The sequence below is a fragment of the Xenopus tropicalis genome, chromosome 5 (assembly GCF_000004195.4).
Source record: "Xenopus tropicalis strain Nigerian chromosome 5, UCB_Xtro_10.0, whole genome shotgun sequence".
NCBI classification, from domain to species: Eukaryota; Metazoa; Chordata; class Amphibia; order Anura; family Pipidae; genus Xenopus; species Xenopus tropicalis.
Genome location: NC_030681.2, coordinates 140,451,036 through 140,465,430, shown reverse-complemented (window position 1 = coordinate 140,465,430; position 14,395 = coordinate 140,451,036). Strand labels below are relative to the sequence as shown.

The following is a 14,395-nucleotide window of genomic DNA, read 5'->3' as shown; positions in this document are numbered from 1 at the left end:
AAGTTTCGGTCCATCTTGAGTCCAAACTGGGGGAGGGGAAATGAATTGCTTGAGTGACAGTGTGCGTGACCAGTTCTGTGAGAAGAGTGGATGGGTACAGGGGGGCACTTCCCTTAGGTGCCCCTAACCTTAGACCTGGCATTGACAACACCCCATATCTACCCAATCATCTGCCCAGGTCCCACTTCAATCTAAGTCATGTGACATCAAACATAATCTAGACTTAAAGTACTTTGTGGGATAGAAAAATCTTTTGTGACCAGGTTGTCGTGTAGCTCGATACGGCAATTGGTATGGAATGGAACATGCAGAGTGCTGTGTATATACAATAAGCGAAACTCTCACTCTGGTTCAGGATAAAGTATAAGTAGGTCATATTTCCCCTTTAGCAACCTCAGTGAAATGTTAGAATCCAGCAATGAAAAAAAGCTGTTTCTCAGATTGTCTGCAAATTATTTTTATGGCCCTCAAACCTGTGTGAAAGCCCTGATTCACATACATATAATGACATTTCTTAAGGCGGCCATAAACGGCTTGATTAAAGCTTCTAGGCGGCTCCCTCCAGACTGATTTGGTAGCTTGTTGGCCCATGTAGGCCCCTAGGCAACTCTGTGATCCGATTGTTGGCCTCTGGCCAGTGACTGAATTAGCCCAATTTGACCCAGCATGTTGGTAACCAAGTTGGCCAGAGGCCCTTGCCAAATGTGTGTATCTTAGTGTAAACATTCAGCTTTATCCACTGGACCCTCTACATGCATCTTCCCCCACCGGCCCCCTTAGTTATGTTTTGCCTTATTGTTATTCCCTTGTTATTTATACAATACAGGAGGAAGCATTAGTGTGCAGCAATCAAAGCATACAAATAAAATTTCCCAATAGTTGTGTCATTGTCATTGAATAAGCAGGCAGCAGTCGGAGGGAAGAGCCATACAGAAACAGTGAACAGATAGAATGGAACAGCCTATAAATGAGCTTTTATCCTGGCAGGACAAATAAGCAGTAAGGGAAGCACAGCCCTAACTCCATAACCTCCCTTTCTCTCTCCCCATTGCTCTGCGTTTCTCTTTCCCCAGCCCATTTCATGTTTGCATACTGATTACCCATTATAGCTGCATAGACTCCGCTCTTTAATTCTGCATTTATTCTCTTTGTGGCGCTGCGAGCATCTGCATCACTCTTCCCCTTTATGGCCTGGTTGGAGCATCTGTTTCCAAACTCTGTGCTTTGGATTGTGATAAATGTCCTGTAGTGCTTCTTTGGAGCCAATTGTTTGCCAGTCTAAAGCGCTAGCGCCCAGCAGTGTATCCTGTTCTAGAATTTGCCACATTATAGGGCTAGTTCACCTTTAAGATAACTTTTTGTGTGAATGATTCATTCTAAGCAACTTTTCAATTGGGCTTTATTTTTCCTTTTTTATTGATTTTGAATTATTTGCCTTCAACGTCTGACTTCTTCTAGTTTTTAAATGGGGGTCTCTTACCCCAATATCTAAAAAATAAATGCTCTGTGAGGCTACAATTTTAACGTTAGTGCTAATTTTTATTACTCTTCTATTCGGGCCCCCTCCAATTCATATTCCAGCCTTTTCATCAAATCAATGCCGAGTCGCTAGGATAATTTGGGCCCAAGCAACCAGATAGCTGCAGAAATGCCTAACTGGAGAGCTGCTGAATAGAAAGCTAAATAACTAAAAAGTAATGAAAACGAAGTAATGAAGGAGAATAACCCCTCAAATTGCAGACAGAGCTGATACGTGTGTTCTAACACACTTCAGTGTGGTTGATATTGAAGATGCCATACTGTTTCCTTTGCACCGGCTGAATGATTATGTATAAGCCTATGTATATGTGCCAGTATATAAAGCAGGATGACGCTATTACAATAATAACTATTATTATGTAGTGGAATCTCACTTAGGATGACTGGTATTTGAGTAGAAAGGCTGTTATCTGAAAGATGCCATATGTATATGCCATACAAGAAGTCCATGATACCCACAGGCAGGGTAAAGGCCATAAGAATGGCTCGAGGGGCTTCATCTGCTCTCAGTGCAAACAGACAAGGATGGGTAGACAGGACCGCCATTGAGGGGAGGAGAGGGGGTACATGCAGCACAGCACAGGGCAGGGGCAGGAAGGAGTGTAGGGTTTAACTTAGAGCAAACTCCAATGACCCCTAATAAACTGACCATTAATTAGCCCATTAATCAATGGAACTCTTTATATGAACTGCTTATTATAGAGTAACATCAGCTGTTCACATTGCTGTACAATTGGTGCCACCCCCACTTCCAAATAGAGGCAAGGCTTATTTACCATTAATATGTAACTATATGTTGAAACTATATCCCCCCCCCCCAGGGATGTGGCTGACCCTCATTCCGCATGAATCATTTTAATACTCCGCGGATTACAAGTATTTGACCTATAGTTTATTTACCTAAGGTGTGGATAAATGTTTGATGTGATGCTCTGCTCCTCAGATCATTAATCCTTCTGTTTCCCTGCAGTGCGTTTGTGCTCCAATCGCCTGAGTCTCATCAAGAAGTGCATTACTCAGTGTCCAACCAGCTACAAGCAGTCTGCAAAACTCCTGACTCTCGCCAATCTGCTGAGACTCGCAGGTAAATATATGGCTGTTAGTAATGGGCCTTAGTTCTGACAAACTATACTGAGAGTCCAGGAACATGTCAGGATTACTTTAAGCTAAGATAGAATAATACTTTGTAGAGTATTTATAATTCCAACCTCTATATATTGCAATAAGATATTAAATGAAGCATCATAATGCCTGTGTCCTAGGTGGGTAACTGTTAAGGGCTGGATTGACAGGAATGCTAAACCAAGAGGACCTTGGAACCTATTAGAGATCAGGAAAGCCACATCTGTTGTGATATTCACCATTGACCTTTTGGGGTTCCAGACTTTCTGCTACATGACCCAACTGGACCTGACGTCCTTTAAGAACTCAATAAGCTTGATGGAATAGCAGCAGCTTCTAGACAGAGCTCAAGACAGGCGGCAAATTAGGCAGTGGTCAGGGGCAGAGAGCAAAAAAGGCCAAAACATTGCCAGCATGGAAGTTACCATAAATGGGTTGTCTACAATGGAAATAGTTACATGAGTAACGGCCATACATGGGTGCCAAATGGATAGATACTGTACAATGGTGCATTAATTCAGGTTGACAGCATAAATGCTTGGAATAGCGTGGTTACATGAGTAAAGGCAGCCATACATGGGCCAGTTCCGTACATTATCTGACCAACCAGCCCATGAACCAAACTGTACAAGGGGCCATACTTTCTGTTGTTCCACTCGTTCAAGCCAACAGCCCAATTGCTCGGAACAGCAGCTCCTCTTCACTTCCTCACCTGCTGACACTGTACACACTGGGCAACATGGTGCATTGGGAGAGGTAATGTTCAAACCTGCCCGATCGATACACCGACCAATGTCAGTAGTACATATGTATCAGTCTGGACCGTTAGGCCACCGTACATACTGAAATTTGTACACAATTCTTGGTACGTGTATAGCCAGCTTAAGTGTTACAGTTGGCAGCAGCGGATAACTAGAGAATCAAATTAGTTGCCTGCGAAACACTGAATGCCAGTTTGCAAACCAACTGTGGCACAGAGAAAGCACTAGTAACACGTTATCCTCACATCCATAGACATCTTAATCAAGAGTCAGAATCATATCCAAGTATTTCTTGGCTCCATCTTTTAAGTTACACTGTTAACCAATAGGCCTCCTGGGGTGCATTTTCTTTGCTTATTGCACCAGTGCACCCCAGTAATAATTGCCTGCAGAATTCTTATATAAATCCAGCCTCTTTTTTCTGCAACTCAGCTGTAACTAATTTCTTTCTGCAGCAGCTTAGACCCTGCGCCGCCAACGGAAAGACTAAACTATTGATTCATTTTGTTCGACAGGAATGGCATCACTATGGGCTCAATAAGTGCCGTCTTTACTTGGTTGCAAACTTCCAATACATGATCCCTGCTGAGCCTCAAACTTTTATATCAAAGGCAGAAATGATTTTGTGCTTTAACTCATCTCTTAGGTGTAGGTAATAAGAGTAAAATATGGGGAAATAGGTTTTGAAAAAAAGAAATAAATCAGTTTATTATAGTTTTCAGGAGTGTGAGCATTGATTGAGTAGACCCTGCAACTGCTGGGGAGCCCAGGACATATAGGGGGCCCAGTGGGACACTGTTAAGCAGCTTCAGTATATGTTTATGAAAAATGTCCTATTAAATGGGTAGTTCACCTTAAAGTTAACTTGTAGTATGTTAAAGAATGGTGAATTCTAAGCAACAATTGGTCTTTTTTTAATATAGGTTTTGAATTATTTGGCTTCTGCTTCTCGCTTGTTTTGACTTTTAAAAGGGGGTCACTGACCCCAGCAGCCAAAAACTGTTTCTCTGTGAGGTTTTGCCCCTCTCAGAAACGGCAGACTCCTCTGTATATGTAACTGGGCAAGCAGACAGTATGTATTCTTATAACTAGCGACACTATGAGATACAGCTCTTTATATAGGCAATTTCACTGCAGCAGCATTCACGGCAGACTCAGTAAATGAGCCCTAGGAGAGGCTGCTCTGGACTTTTTCTCATTTTTAGTTTACGATGAACCAGGTATATTTGTGATGGGAACGTGAGGTGTCACAAAACATACACAGGAAAGATATAAGGCAATTTTATACACTAGCAAAAGAAATGTATTCATAAAGGACATGTAAACCCTACATTTTCCTTCTATGTATATAAGATGCACACATCTCACCCACACTGCACCATTTGTACGGCATATACAGTTTCGACTTTTTGGGGATGAATGTGTTTGGTAAGAAAAGTAGAAAGCGCATATGAGTAGGTGCTCTGTCTCGGTGCATTAGGTGGTGTTTCTTTTTTCACCTAGTGTAAATAAACCTTAAAGGAACTGTTCAGTGTAAAAATGAAAATGGGTAAATATAATTAGTTAGGCAAAAATGTAATCTATAAAGGTTTTGTGGGACAGTCCCGATTTTGACAGCTCAGACTACAGTCCCAGATTCTTTCAGCAAAGTCCTTCATTTCCCTTTGATCTTATGTACTGAACCTGCGCTGAACGCTAAAAAAAGATACAATATTTCTCAAACTTAATCAAAAAAAGTAGCTTTTGGCAGAGAGCCCAGAAAACTTAACAAGCAACCCCTGCACTATGAGATACAATTGTAACTAATAAGCTAAACAGGTCTCTTGGGGGAACTGAGCCTCGCAGCTTAAAGGGTAATTTTACCTTTTTTTTTTTTAGCAAACTGTAACACATAAAACTCCAAAACCCCCAGAAATGTGTTTAAACTTTAAATATCCTGCCAAATGTAATTGTAAAATGGGATTTTGTCTGGCATTTCCTTGTGTCCCTCTTTGCATTTTTCAAGTGTTGGGAGGTATGGATATCTAACATAATAGCCAGAACTCTACTTCCTGCTTTACAGCTCTCTAACTTCAAAAAGCAAATGAACTAAACAGTTAAGTCCTATATGCCCCTCCTCCATTCAAGTCACTGTTTGGTTGCTGACTACTAACAGCTTAGAGAGCTGTAAAGGAGGAAGTAGTGTTCTGGCTATCATGTTAGACTTCTGCCCACTCCAGCCTTGATAGATTACATTTTTGCCTAACTAACTATATTGAAATAATTGTTTATTTTGCGCAGTCTGTCTATTTTACCCAGTTTCATTTTTACACTGAACTGCTCCTTTAATGGCTAATGCCTCTGTTCTATTTAACAGCTCATTCATACAATGGAGTTCCATAACCTGAAGTCAGAGCATTGAGTAAAGTATTCCTGAGTGCTCAGGGCAGTTTTATGCCCCTCACATCTACTGACTCAAGTTGAACTGAGATACAAGACATGAGTCTATAGTCTGCCATGATGTGTACTGGCTCTTGGGGGGCCACACACTCTGCGCTTATACTATGGCCATTGGAGTGGGAAGAGATACTAACCATAAGAAACTGAAGACATTTACAGGAAATGTATAAATGCAGTTAAATGGAGTAAATGCAGTTTATTTCTTCACCATGCATTGCATTATTAATGCACACTCTATAAACACATTATAACAATATAAAAGGTGGATCTGCACTTTTCTGAGCGTTCATCTCAGTTTTCATGTTTTATTTATTTGTCGTTTCCCAGGCTGCGATGAGACGGACAGGAAAGGCCAAGTGCTGACACTGTTAGCCGAACAGGCACTTGATTCTCAGGACTACAGAGCCGCCAGTGGGCACTGCCAAGAACTTATGACTGCAGGTAATGTATGATTACTCTGCCTTTGGTTTTGGATGGAAATGGGAGTCGTAGATTGCTTGGATCATCGGAGGATGCAGGGATGAGGAGATTGCTTGGCTGGAGGGAAAGTGATGAGATTGATTAGTAGAGGCACAGCTCAGCGGCTCAGAACTCTGTGGTGTAACACAGGGCCCAAATACACACAAGAAACTGATTGGATTGTCATGTCAGCTCCTTGTGACCTTGGGCAAGTCATTTTATCTTCAGTATCACATCAACAAAAAATGTCATGGCACGTTTGTAGGGCATTCACAGTTCTGCTTAGGAACCGAAATAAAACCAGCAGCTTTATTTTCTATAAAACATATGTCACTGGCATGTCCTGTCCAGCTGTTTCACTGTCAGAAGATTTTTTTTTGTGTGCGGGATTCCGTAAACTGATATTGATGACAGTGAGAAATGTTTGCTTTGTTAGACTGAAGCACAGAGAGTTGTGCCTCTTTCATAATGGGGTGCTGTTTGCACTTGGTAACACTGCTGGAAGGTATGGGCACCCTGAGGAATGGGCCAGCCAGATTTACTGGGGATTTCAGTATTTAGGGGGCATTGTGCTAACTGCCGGCTTGTGGCAGCTGTTAAGTACAGGTATGGGACCTGTTATCCAGAATGCTTGAGACCCCGGGTTTTCCTGATAAGGGGTCCTACCATTATTTGGATCACCATACCTTAATTCTACTAAAAGGCTAAAAGTAATTTAAACAGTAAATAAACCCAAAAGGCTTGTTTTGCCTCCAATAAGGGGTAATTATATCTTAGTTGGGATCAAGTACAGGTACTGTTTTATTATTACAGAGAAAAGGGAATCATTTAACCATGAAATAAACCCAATAGGGCTGTTCTGCCCCCAATAAGGGTTAATTATATCTTAGTTGGGATCAAGTACAGGTACTGTTTTATTATTACAGAGAAAAGGGAATCATTTAACCATGAAATAAACCCAATAGGACTGTTCTGCCCCCAATAAGGGTTAATTATATCTTAGTTGGGATTAAGTACAGGTACTGTTTTATTATTACAGAGAAAGGGAATCATTTAACCATTAAATAAACCCAATAGGACTGTTCTGCCCCCAATAAGGGGTATTTAAATCTTAGTTGGGATCAAGTACAGGTACTGTTTTATTATTACAGAGAAAAGGGAATCATTTAACCATGAAATAAACCCAATAGGGCTGTTCTGCCCCCAATAAGGGGAAATTATATCTTAGTTGGGATCAAGAACAGGTACTGTTTTATTATTACAGAGAAAAGGGAATCATTTAACCATGAAATAAACCCAATAGGGCTGTTCTGCCCCCAATAAGGATTAATTATATCTTAGTTGGGATCAAGTGCAGGTACTGTTTTATTATTTCAGAGAAAAAGGAAATTGTTCTTAAAAATCTGAGTTGGATTAAAATGGAGTCTTTGGGAGATGGCCTTCCCATAATTCTGAGCTTTGTGGATAATGTGTATCCCGATAATGGATCCCATACCTGTACAGGGGTCATTTGTTTTAGTGCTGAAATCTTTCCAGTCAAAAGTTTGCATAGTTGAATGAGTAGAATGGACGGTTCTCAAAATTGCCCTCCTGAACACGCCAGATAGTAATACCATGTGTCTATGGTTTGGAATGTGTTTCAGTGAGAGCTGGAGCAGGCAGCAGGGACACGGGAAACTCACAGTGAAGAGAAAAATATTTTAATGGGCATTATTAGTGGAAATGGGTTAAAAAAAGAGAACAAAAATAGTGTAAGAATTATGTGACCTTCCTGTTGTGCTTCTTATGGTTATAAAAGAACTGCAAAATGCAGAAAAACAAACAACAACTTGTATTCTTCAGCCTCAAATAACCTGGCTCCCAGGTTGGCCAGTGTGGAACATTAGTGTCTGGGTGTTGAATGTGGATTAGAATGTAGTTGATTACAAGGAAAGGGGAAATTGCCTGTATAAGTAAATGTTAGGTTTGTTTCAGTAGCGGCACAGTGGTGGGTAGCAATGTTGCCTTGCAGCATTGGGGTTCTAGGTTTGATTCCAGCCAGAGCACTTTCTGAAAGAATTTAGCACTCCTATATTGTATAGGCAGGTTATTTAGTTGACTCTAGTGTGGCAAATGTAATAGGGACCTTAGTTTGTAAGCTCCACTGGGCAGGTATTGATGTGAATGGGTTATAAACAGTGTAAAGTCTTGTGAAATATGTTGGTGCTATATAAATGGAGAATAATAATAACAGCAAGTTTTAACTGAGTTGCAGAATAGCAAGTGGGCAAAGAGAGGCAGGGAAACTCCACCCAAACAGAACTTAAGCTTTTTGAAAAGTAAATATAATTTCAAGCAACTTTGCAATATACGTCTATTCTGCTGATCTGGCTGACTACTTTGAGGCGTAAAATGTAACAGTAGTCGACTGTCCTCAGCCTGCATCCTCCCAATCCCACAATTCCCAGCACACATGATGTCAATAAGGAAAAGAACATGACAGTGCAATGCATTGTGGGTTATGTAGTTCCTACATGCTGTCTGTAAGCTGTGGAGAAGTTGTTACAATTTGTAACATCAGTGTTTTAGTCTATTAGGTATTTATTCATACTTTTTGAAGGAGCAGATTACAGTGATGGGTATATATTAGGGGTTTCTGTGTTGTGCGGGGCTCTTTTTTGATTCAGAATCCAGAGTTCCCCATTCACTAGCATCTTCTGACCGTGGCCATGGTAAGTGTTCAGTATAGGGCTCTTTTGCACTCCATACATCAAAATAGGTGCAGCCAGAATATTGCCACGTGATGCTGGTACTAATGAGCACATATATGAACATTGGCTTTATAAGTGGTGTTTAAAGGGTACAGTTCTGAGCCTATTTGTGCACCCGTTGCTGTGCCTAGCGATCTGATATGAGCCCTGCTGCCCCTTGTTGTTGGAAACAGTCAGTGCAAATTGGAATTTGCTTGCAGCAAGAAAAGGTTCTCGATGGTCTAAAAATATATTTTCTTCTACTAAAAAATCCTCCTTGGCCTTAGCTGAGTAGGGTTTCTCTCCATGTCAAACCCACGGAGCACAATATTGCTTCCCGTTTGCTCACATACTGCTTTCATTATACAAGCACTGTTAGTGATTTATATAAATCGATGCTTAGAGATAGCAGACTTATCTGTCATCAAGGATGTGGATGCCAAGTTCTGTATATGGGATCCCTTATCCGGAAACCCATTATCCAGAAAGCTCCGAATTATGGAAAGCCAATCTCCCATAGACTCCATTTTAATCAAATAATTCAGAATTTTAAAACTGATTTCCTTTTTCTCTGTAATAATAAAACAGTACCTGTACTTGATCCCAACTAAGATATAATTACCCCTTATTGGGGGCAGAACAGCCCTATTGGGTTTATTTCATGGTTAAATGATTCCCTTTTCTCTGTAATAATAAAACAGTACCTGTACTTGATCCCAACTAAGATATAATTACCCCTTATTGGGGGCAGAACAGCCCTATTGGGTTTATTTCATGGTTAAATGATTCCCTTTTCTCTGTAATAATAAAACAGTACCTGTACTTGATCCCAACTAAGATATAATTACCCCTTATTGGGGCAGAACTGCCCTATTGGGTTTATTTAATGGTTAAATGATTCCCTTTTCTCTGTAATAATAAAACAGTACCTGTACTTGATCCCAACTAAGATATAATTACTCCTTATTGGGGGCAGAACAGTCCTATTGGGTTTAATTAATGTTTTATTGATTTTTTAGTAGACTTAAGGTATGGAGATCCAAATTACGGAACGACCCCTTATCTGGAATACCCTTGGTCCCGAGCATTATGGATAACGGGCTCTATACCTGTATTTCTATTCATTTTTTTTTAAATATTGCAACTGATTTATTTTTCTTTAATGCCTTCATGGTGGCTGAAGTTTTACTAATGGGAAGATTTCATTGTGCCCTAGGCTACAGTAAGTGCTGGGAGGTATGTAGCAAACTGGGACAGTCGGAGAGCTATGATGACCTTGGAATACGGCAGGAGCTTATGGCTTACGCTCTGACCCACTGTCCCCCGGCTGCTATACAGACTCTGCTCGCTGCCAGCAGCTCCTTGCAGACCCAGGTAAGAGCTTTACTTCCACATCTTCTTTAATTGTCTTGTTAGTAATGGAAAGAAAACCCCAATATAAAAAGAAAAAAATACAACAAAAGCAATTTCTAAGAAAGCTTTGCCCCCGCTGTCTTTTTGCAGATCCTCTATCAAGCAGTCAGTTACCAGATCCAACCAGGGGAAGGAGATGAACGGGAGAATTCCCATCATGCTGGACCGCCTGCTTTGTCCAACAGAGATGCCTGTCAGGTAATAAGCAGTTGATTTTTCTATCTGCCTATCTTTGGCTTTCTTGCTTTCCAATGTTGGAGATGGAATGTCAGAAGATATTTTTAAAGGAACAGTAACACCAAAAAATGAAAGCCTTTTAAAGGAGAAGGAAAGTAATTTTGGCATTTTACGGCCAATAGATTTGCCACATTAGTGCTACATAGAACAATATATTTGTTCTGCAGAAAGCATTGCCATACCTGAGTAAACAGCTTTAGTATCTTTCTCTTTTTGCTTAAGATAGCAGCTGCCATTTTAAGCAGCTTACTGCTTGCAGTCAAGCCGTTAGGTCCTCTCCTATTCATATACAGTATTAGTCTTTCATTCAAACCACTCCCTGGTTGCTAAGGCAATTTAAACCCTAGCAACTAGATAACTGCTGAAACTGGAGAGTTGCTGAACAATATGGTGAAAAAGGGTGAAGAGCCCCTTTAATTGTTACCCTTCTTTTGCTTTAAATGGACTGAGCAGAGACAGCTTCTATCTTAGCCTTAAAGCTTCTTGAAGATGAGATCAGGGTCAGACCAGGGTGTGCAGGGTCCTTCCATTCCCCCTAGGGGCCCGACCACTGCCTCCCCCCATTATAAAAGGAGCCACTGTCTCACACCCAACATTGAGTTCCCAGATTAAACTATCAAGGTATTTTACGTGTATGTCTACAAATGTAATTTATCTACTGAAGTGTCCCTGAGGCCTTGCGTACTAACAGCAGAACTAACAGAATGGTCTGACAAAGACCCCAGAGCACAGAAGTGCTATACATAATGACAAAACAGACTTATGTTAGCCGACATTGTTGGAATGCAACCATTCCATTTCTCAGCTACGGGGGATGTTACTTTTTGGATATGGAGGCTGAATGCTTTAGCTCCTAAATGTCTAAATGAAGGTATTAATTATGTCCGGTTGCTTGTGCTTTTCTAAGCGATCCCGCCCCCCGTCTTTTTGTGGCGCCGCTCCGAACAATTTTTCCCATTGACTTTGACAGGGAAGATTTTCAAACTGCTGCCACTCTTACAGCTTTGAAGCTACAGCCCCAAACTTGAATAACATAATCATGGGGTCACTCTGAATGAAACAGCGACATTTGTTGGATGACCAAAGTGGGAGGGGCCAAGAAGAAACAGCTTTTTATTGTTACCCAAGGAACATTGTATGTTTATGGCTGGAATGGCAGTTGATGTCATCTACTTGGACTTTGCTAAAGCATTACCTCAAAGAAGGTTAATGATCAAATTGAGGAATATTGGCCTAGAACATAATATTTGTAATTGGACAGAGAACTGGCTGAAGGAAAGATTACAAAGAGTGGTGGTAAATGGAACATTTTCTAATTGGACCAGTGTGGTTAGTGGAGTACCGCAGGGGTCAGTCCTTGGTCCTTTGCTTTTTAACTTGTTTATTAATGACCTGGAGGTGGGCATAGAGAGTACTGTTTCTATTTTTGCTGATGACACTAAATTGTGCAAAACTATAAGTTCCATGCAGGATGCTGCCGCTTTGCAGAGCGATTTGACAAAATTAGATAACTGGGCAGCAAACTGGAAAATGAGGTTCAATGTTGATAAGTGCAAAGTTATGCATTTTGGTAGAAATAATATAAATGCAAACTATCTACTGAATGGTAGTGTGTTGGGGGTTTCCTTAATGGAGAAGGATCTAGGGGTTTTTGTTGATAACAAGTTGTCTAATGCCAGGCAGTGTCATTCTGTGGCTACTACAGCAAATAAAGTGCTGTCTTGTATAAAAAAGGGCATTGACTCAAGGGATGAGAACATATTTTTGCCTCTTTATCCCTGGTAAGGCCTCACCTTGAGTATTGGGGGCAGTTTTGGGCTCCAGTCTTTAAGAAGGATATTAATGAGCTGGAGAGAGTGCAGAAACTGCAACTAAACTGGTTAAGGGGATGGAAGGGATAAACTATGAGGTGAGACTGTCAGGGTTGGGGTTGCTTACTCTGGAAAAGAGGCGCTTGCGAGGGGACATGATTACTCTGTACAAGTACATTAGAGGGGATTATAGGCAGATGAGGGGGTCTTTTTTCCCATAAAAGCGATCAACGCACCAGAGGCCCCCCCTTTAGATTAGAGGAACGGAGCTTCCATTTGAAGCAGCGTAGGTGGGTTCCTTACGGTGAGGGCAGTGAGGTTGGGGAATGCCCTTCTTAGTGATGTGGTAATGGCCTGGATGAGTTCTTGAACAAGCAGAATTTCCAAGGCTATTGTGATACTAATATCTACAGTTAGTATTAGTGGTTGTATATGTAGTTTATGTGAGTGGATAGATTGGTAAGTATAGGTTGTGGGTTTACTTGGAAGGGTTGAATTTGATGGACTCTGGTCTTTTTTCAAACCTATGTAACTATGGCTCATACAAGCACTTATATTTGACAATATGGAAGTCTACATTTTCTCGATAGTCAGACTCCCTTTAACCATAAGCATAACATTTCTTACTGGCAACCACCAGAAACCCCCAAATGAAAAGGTGGTGTCCGTATGTCCTACATACCAGTTTTCTAAGGATAACATTACATGAGGAGCTTTACCCCTGAGACTTTTCGTGGGAAATACAACACTGGGATTCTTTTCAAATCTACAGAAAGACCCCTCTTTGCAAATTAGGGCAGCGGGAAGGAAACTCCGTACAAGTAAACTCCAATAATGAACTCAACAGGGCAAATGCAATCAGTGTGACAAGTATTCATCCAGCCTTGCGTTATTGGAATATGGATTCTTTATACTTATTTTTGGAAAATACATATAGTTTTACACATATGGACTTTATAAACTTCTTCTGTTTATTTACACTGGATTATAAACTGGGACTACACCACTGACTGTGAACTAAGAGTTTGGACTGTGTGTACTGTATATTATATTAATTTCATTTGGCAGGAATACTCCTGTTTGCTAATGTTCCACTAGGTGTCACTACACGGGTTGGTATTTAAGAGATCAGGATCTCTATGGTGGATCTCAGATGTGTGGATCTCTCATATGTGGATCTCACATCATTGTTGCTTCATCTTTACTTGGATATATATACTGGCGGTGGAGGAGTCACATAACCGTCTTGCCCTCTCATACCTGTCTTGCCCACATTATCAGCATAAACAGTTGCCAACTGGCTGTTTTTTAACTGGCCTATCAGGAGCTATATTGCTTTAAGAATAAAACCCTAAAGTTGCTGGACTGCAGCTCCGATCATATCCTAACCATGACAGTATGTTTAAGTATTGTGGGATTTGTAGTCCGGCAACAACTGAGTAAGGTGTGGTTTAATTAGGGCAGAACAGTAGGATTTAATGTCCCCTTAAAGATGACTGAGAGAACCATGTACATCTGTGCTACGGGTACGAGTTTAGCAGAGAAAAGCCAAATGTTCAAGGGTTTGAAACCAAAAACATTTCCTGTGCTTTAATCAAATGACATTAATCCTCAGAAGAACAAAAACATAGCAGAATCCACAGTCTTTGGGATTTTGTCCTTACTCCACAATGGGGCAGATTCTCAGCCTGGGGATAAATGTAGGCTGAATATCTACGGAAGAGCACTAGTGCCAGCAAATAAATAAATAAATTCTGTTGAATTGTGACTTTTAAAACTCAAAATTCTGACTTTTAAACTCAAAATTCTGACTTAAAAAGTTGGAATTTTGACTTTTAGCCTCATATTTTAAAGTCAGAATTATGAGTTTAAAAGTCAGAATTTC

The 14,395-nt window shown here is 40.7% G+C and overlaps 1 protein-coding gene across 1 annotated transcript in view; it reads left to right on the top strand.

Moving 5' to 3' along the window:
* nbas (NBAS subunit of NRZ tethering complex) overlaps positions 1-14,395 on the top strand; it is a 425,480-nt gene that overhangs the window by 165,577 nt on the left and 245,508 nt on the right. Inside the window, exons 32-35 of the mRNA XM_002941372.4 lie at positions 2,510-2,623; positions 6,189-6,302; positions 10,266-10,423; positions 10,553-10,660. Coding sequence (XP_002941418.3) covers positions 2,510-2,623; positions 6,189-6,302; positions 10,266-10,423; positions 10,553-10,660 — 494 coding nt within the window. The remainder of the gene's footprint in view (positions 1-2,509; positions 2,624-6,188; positions 6,303-10,265; positions 10,424-10,552; positions 10,661-14,395) is intronic.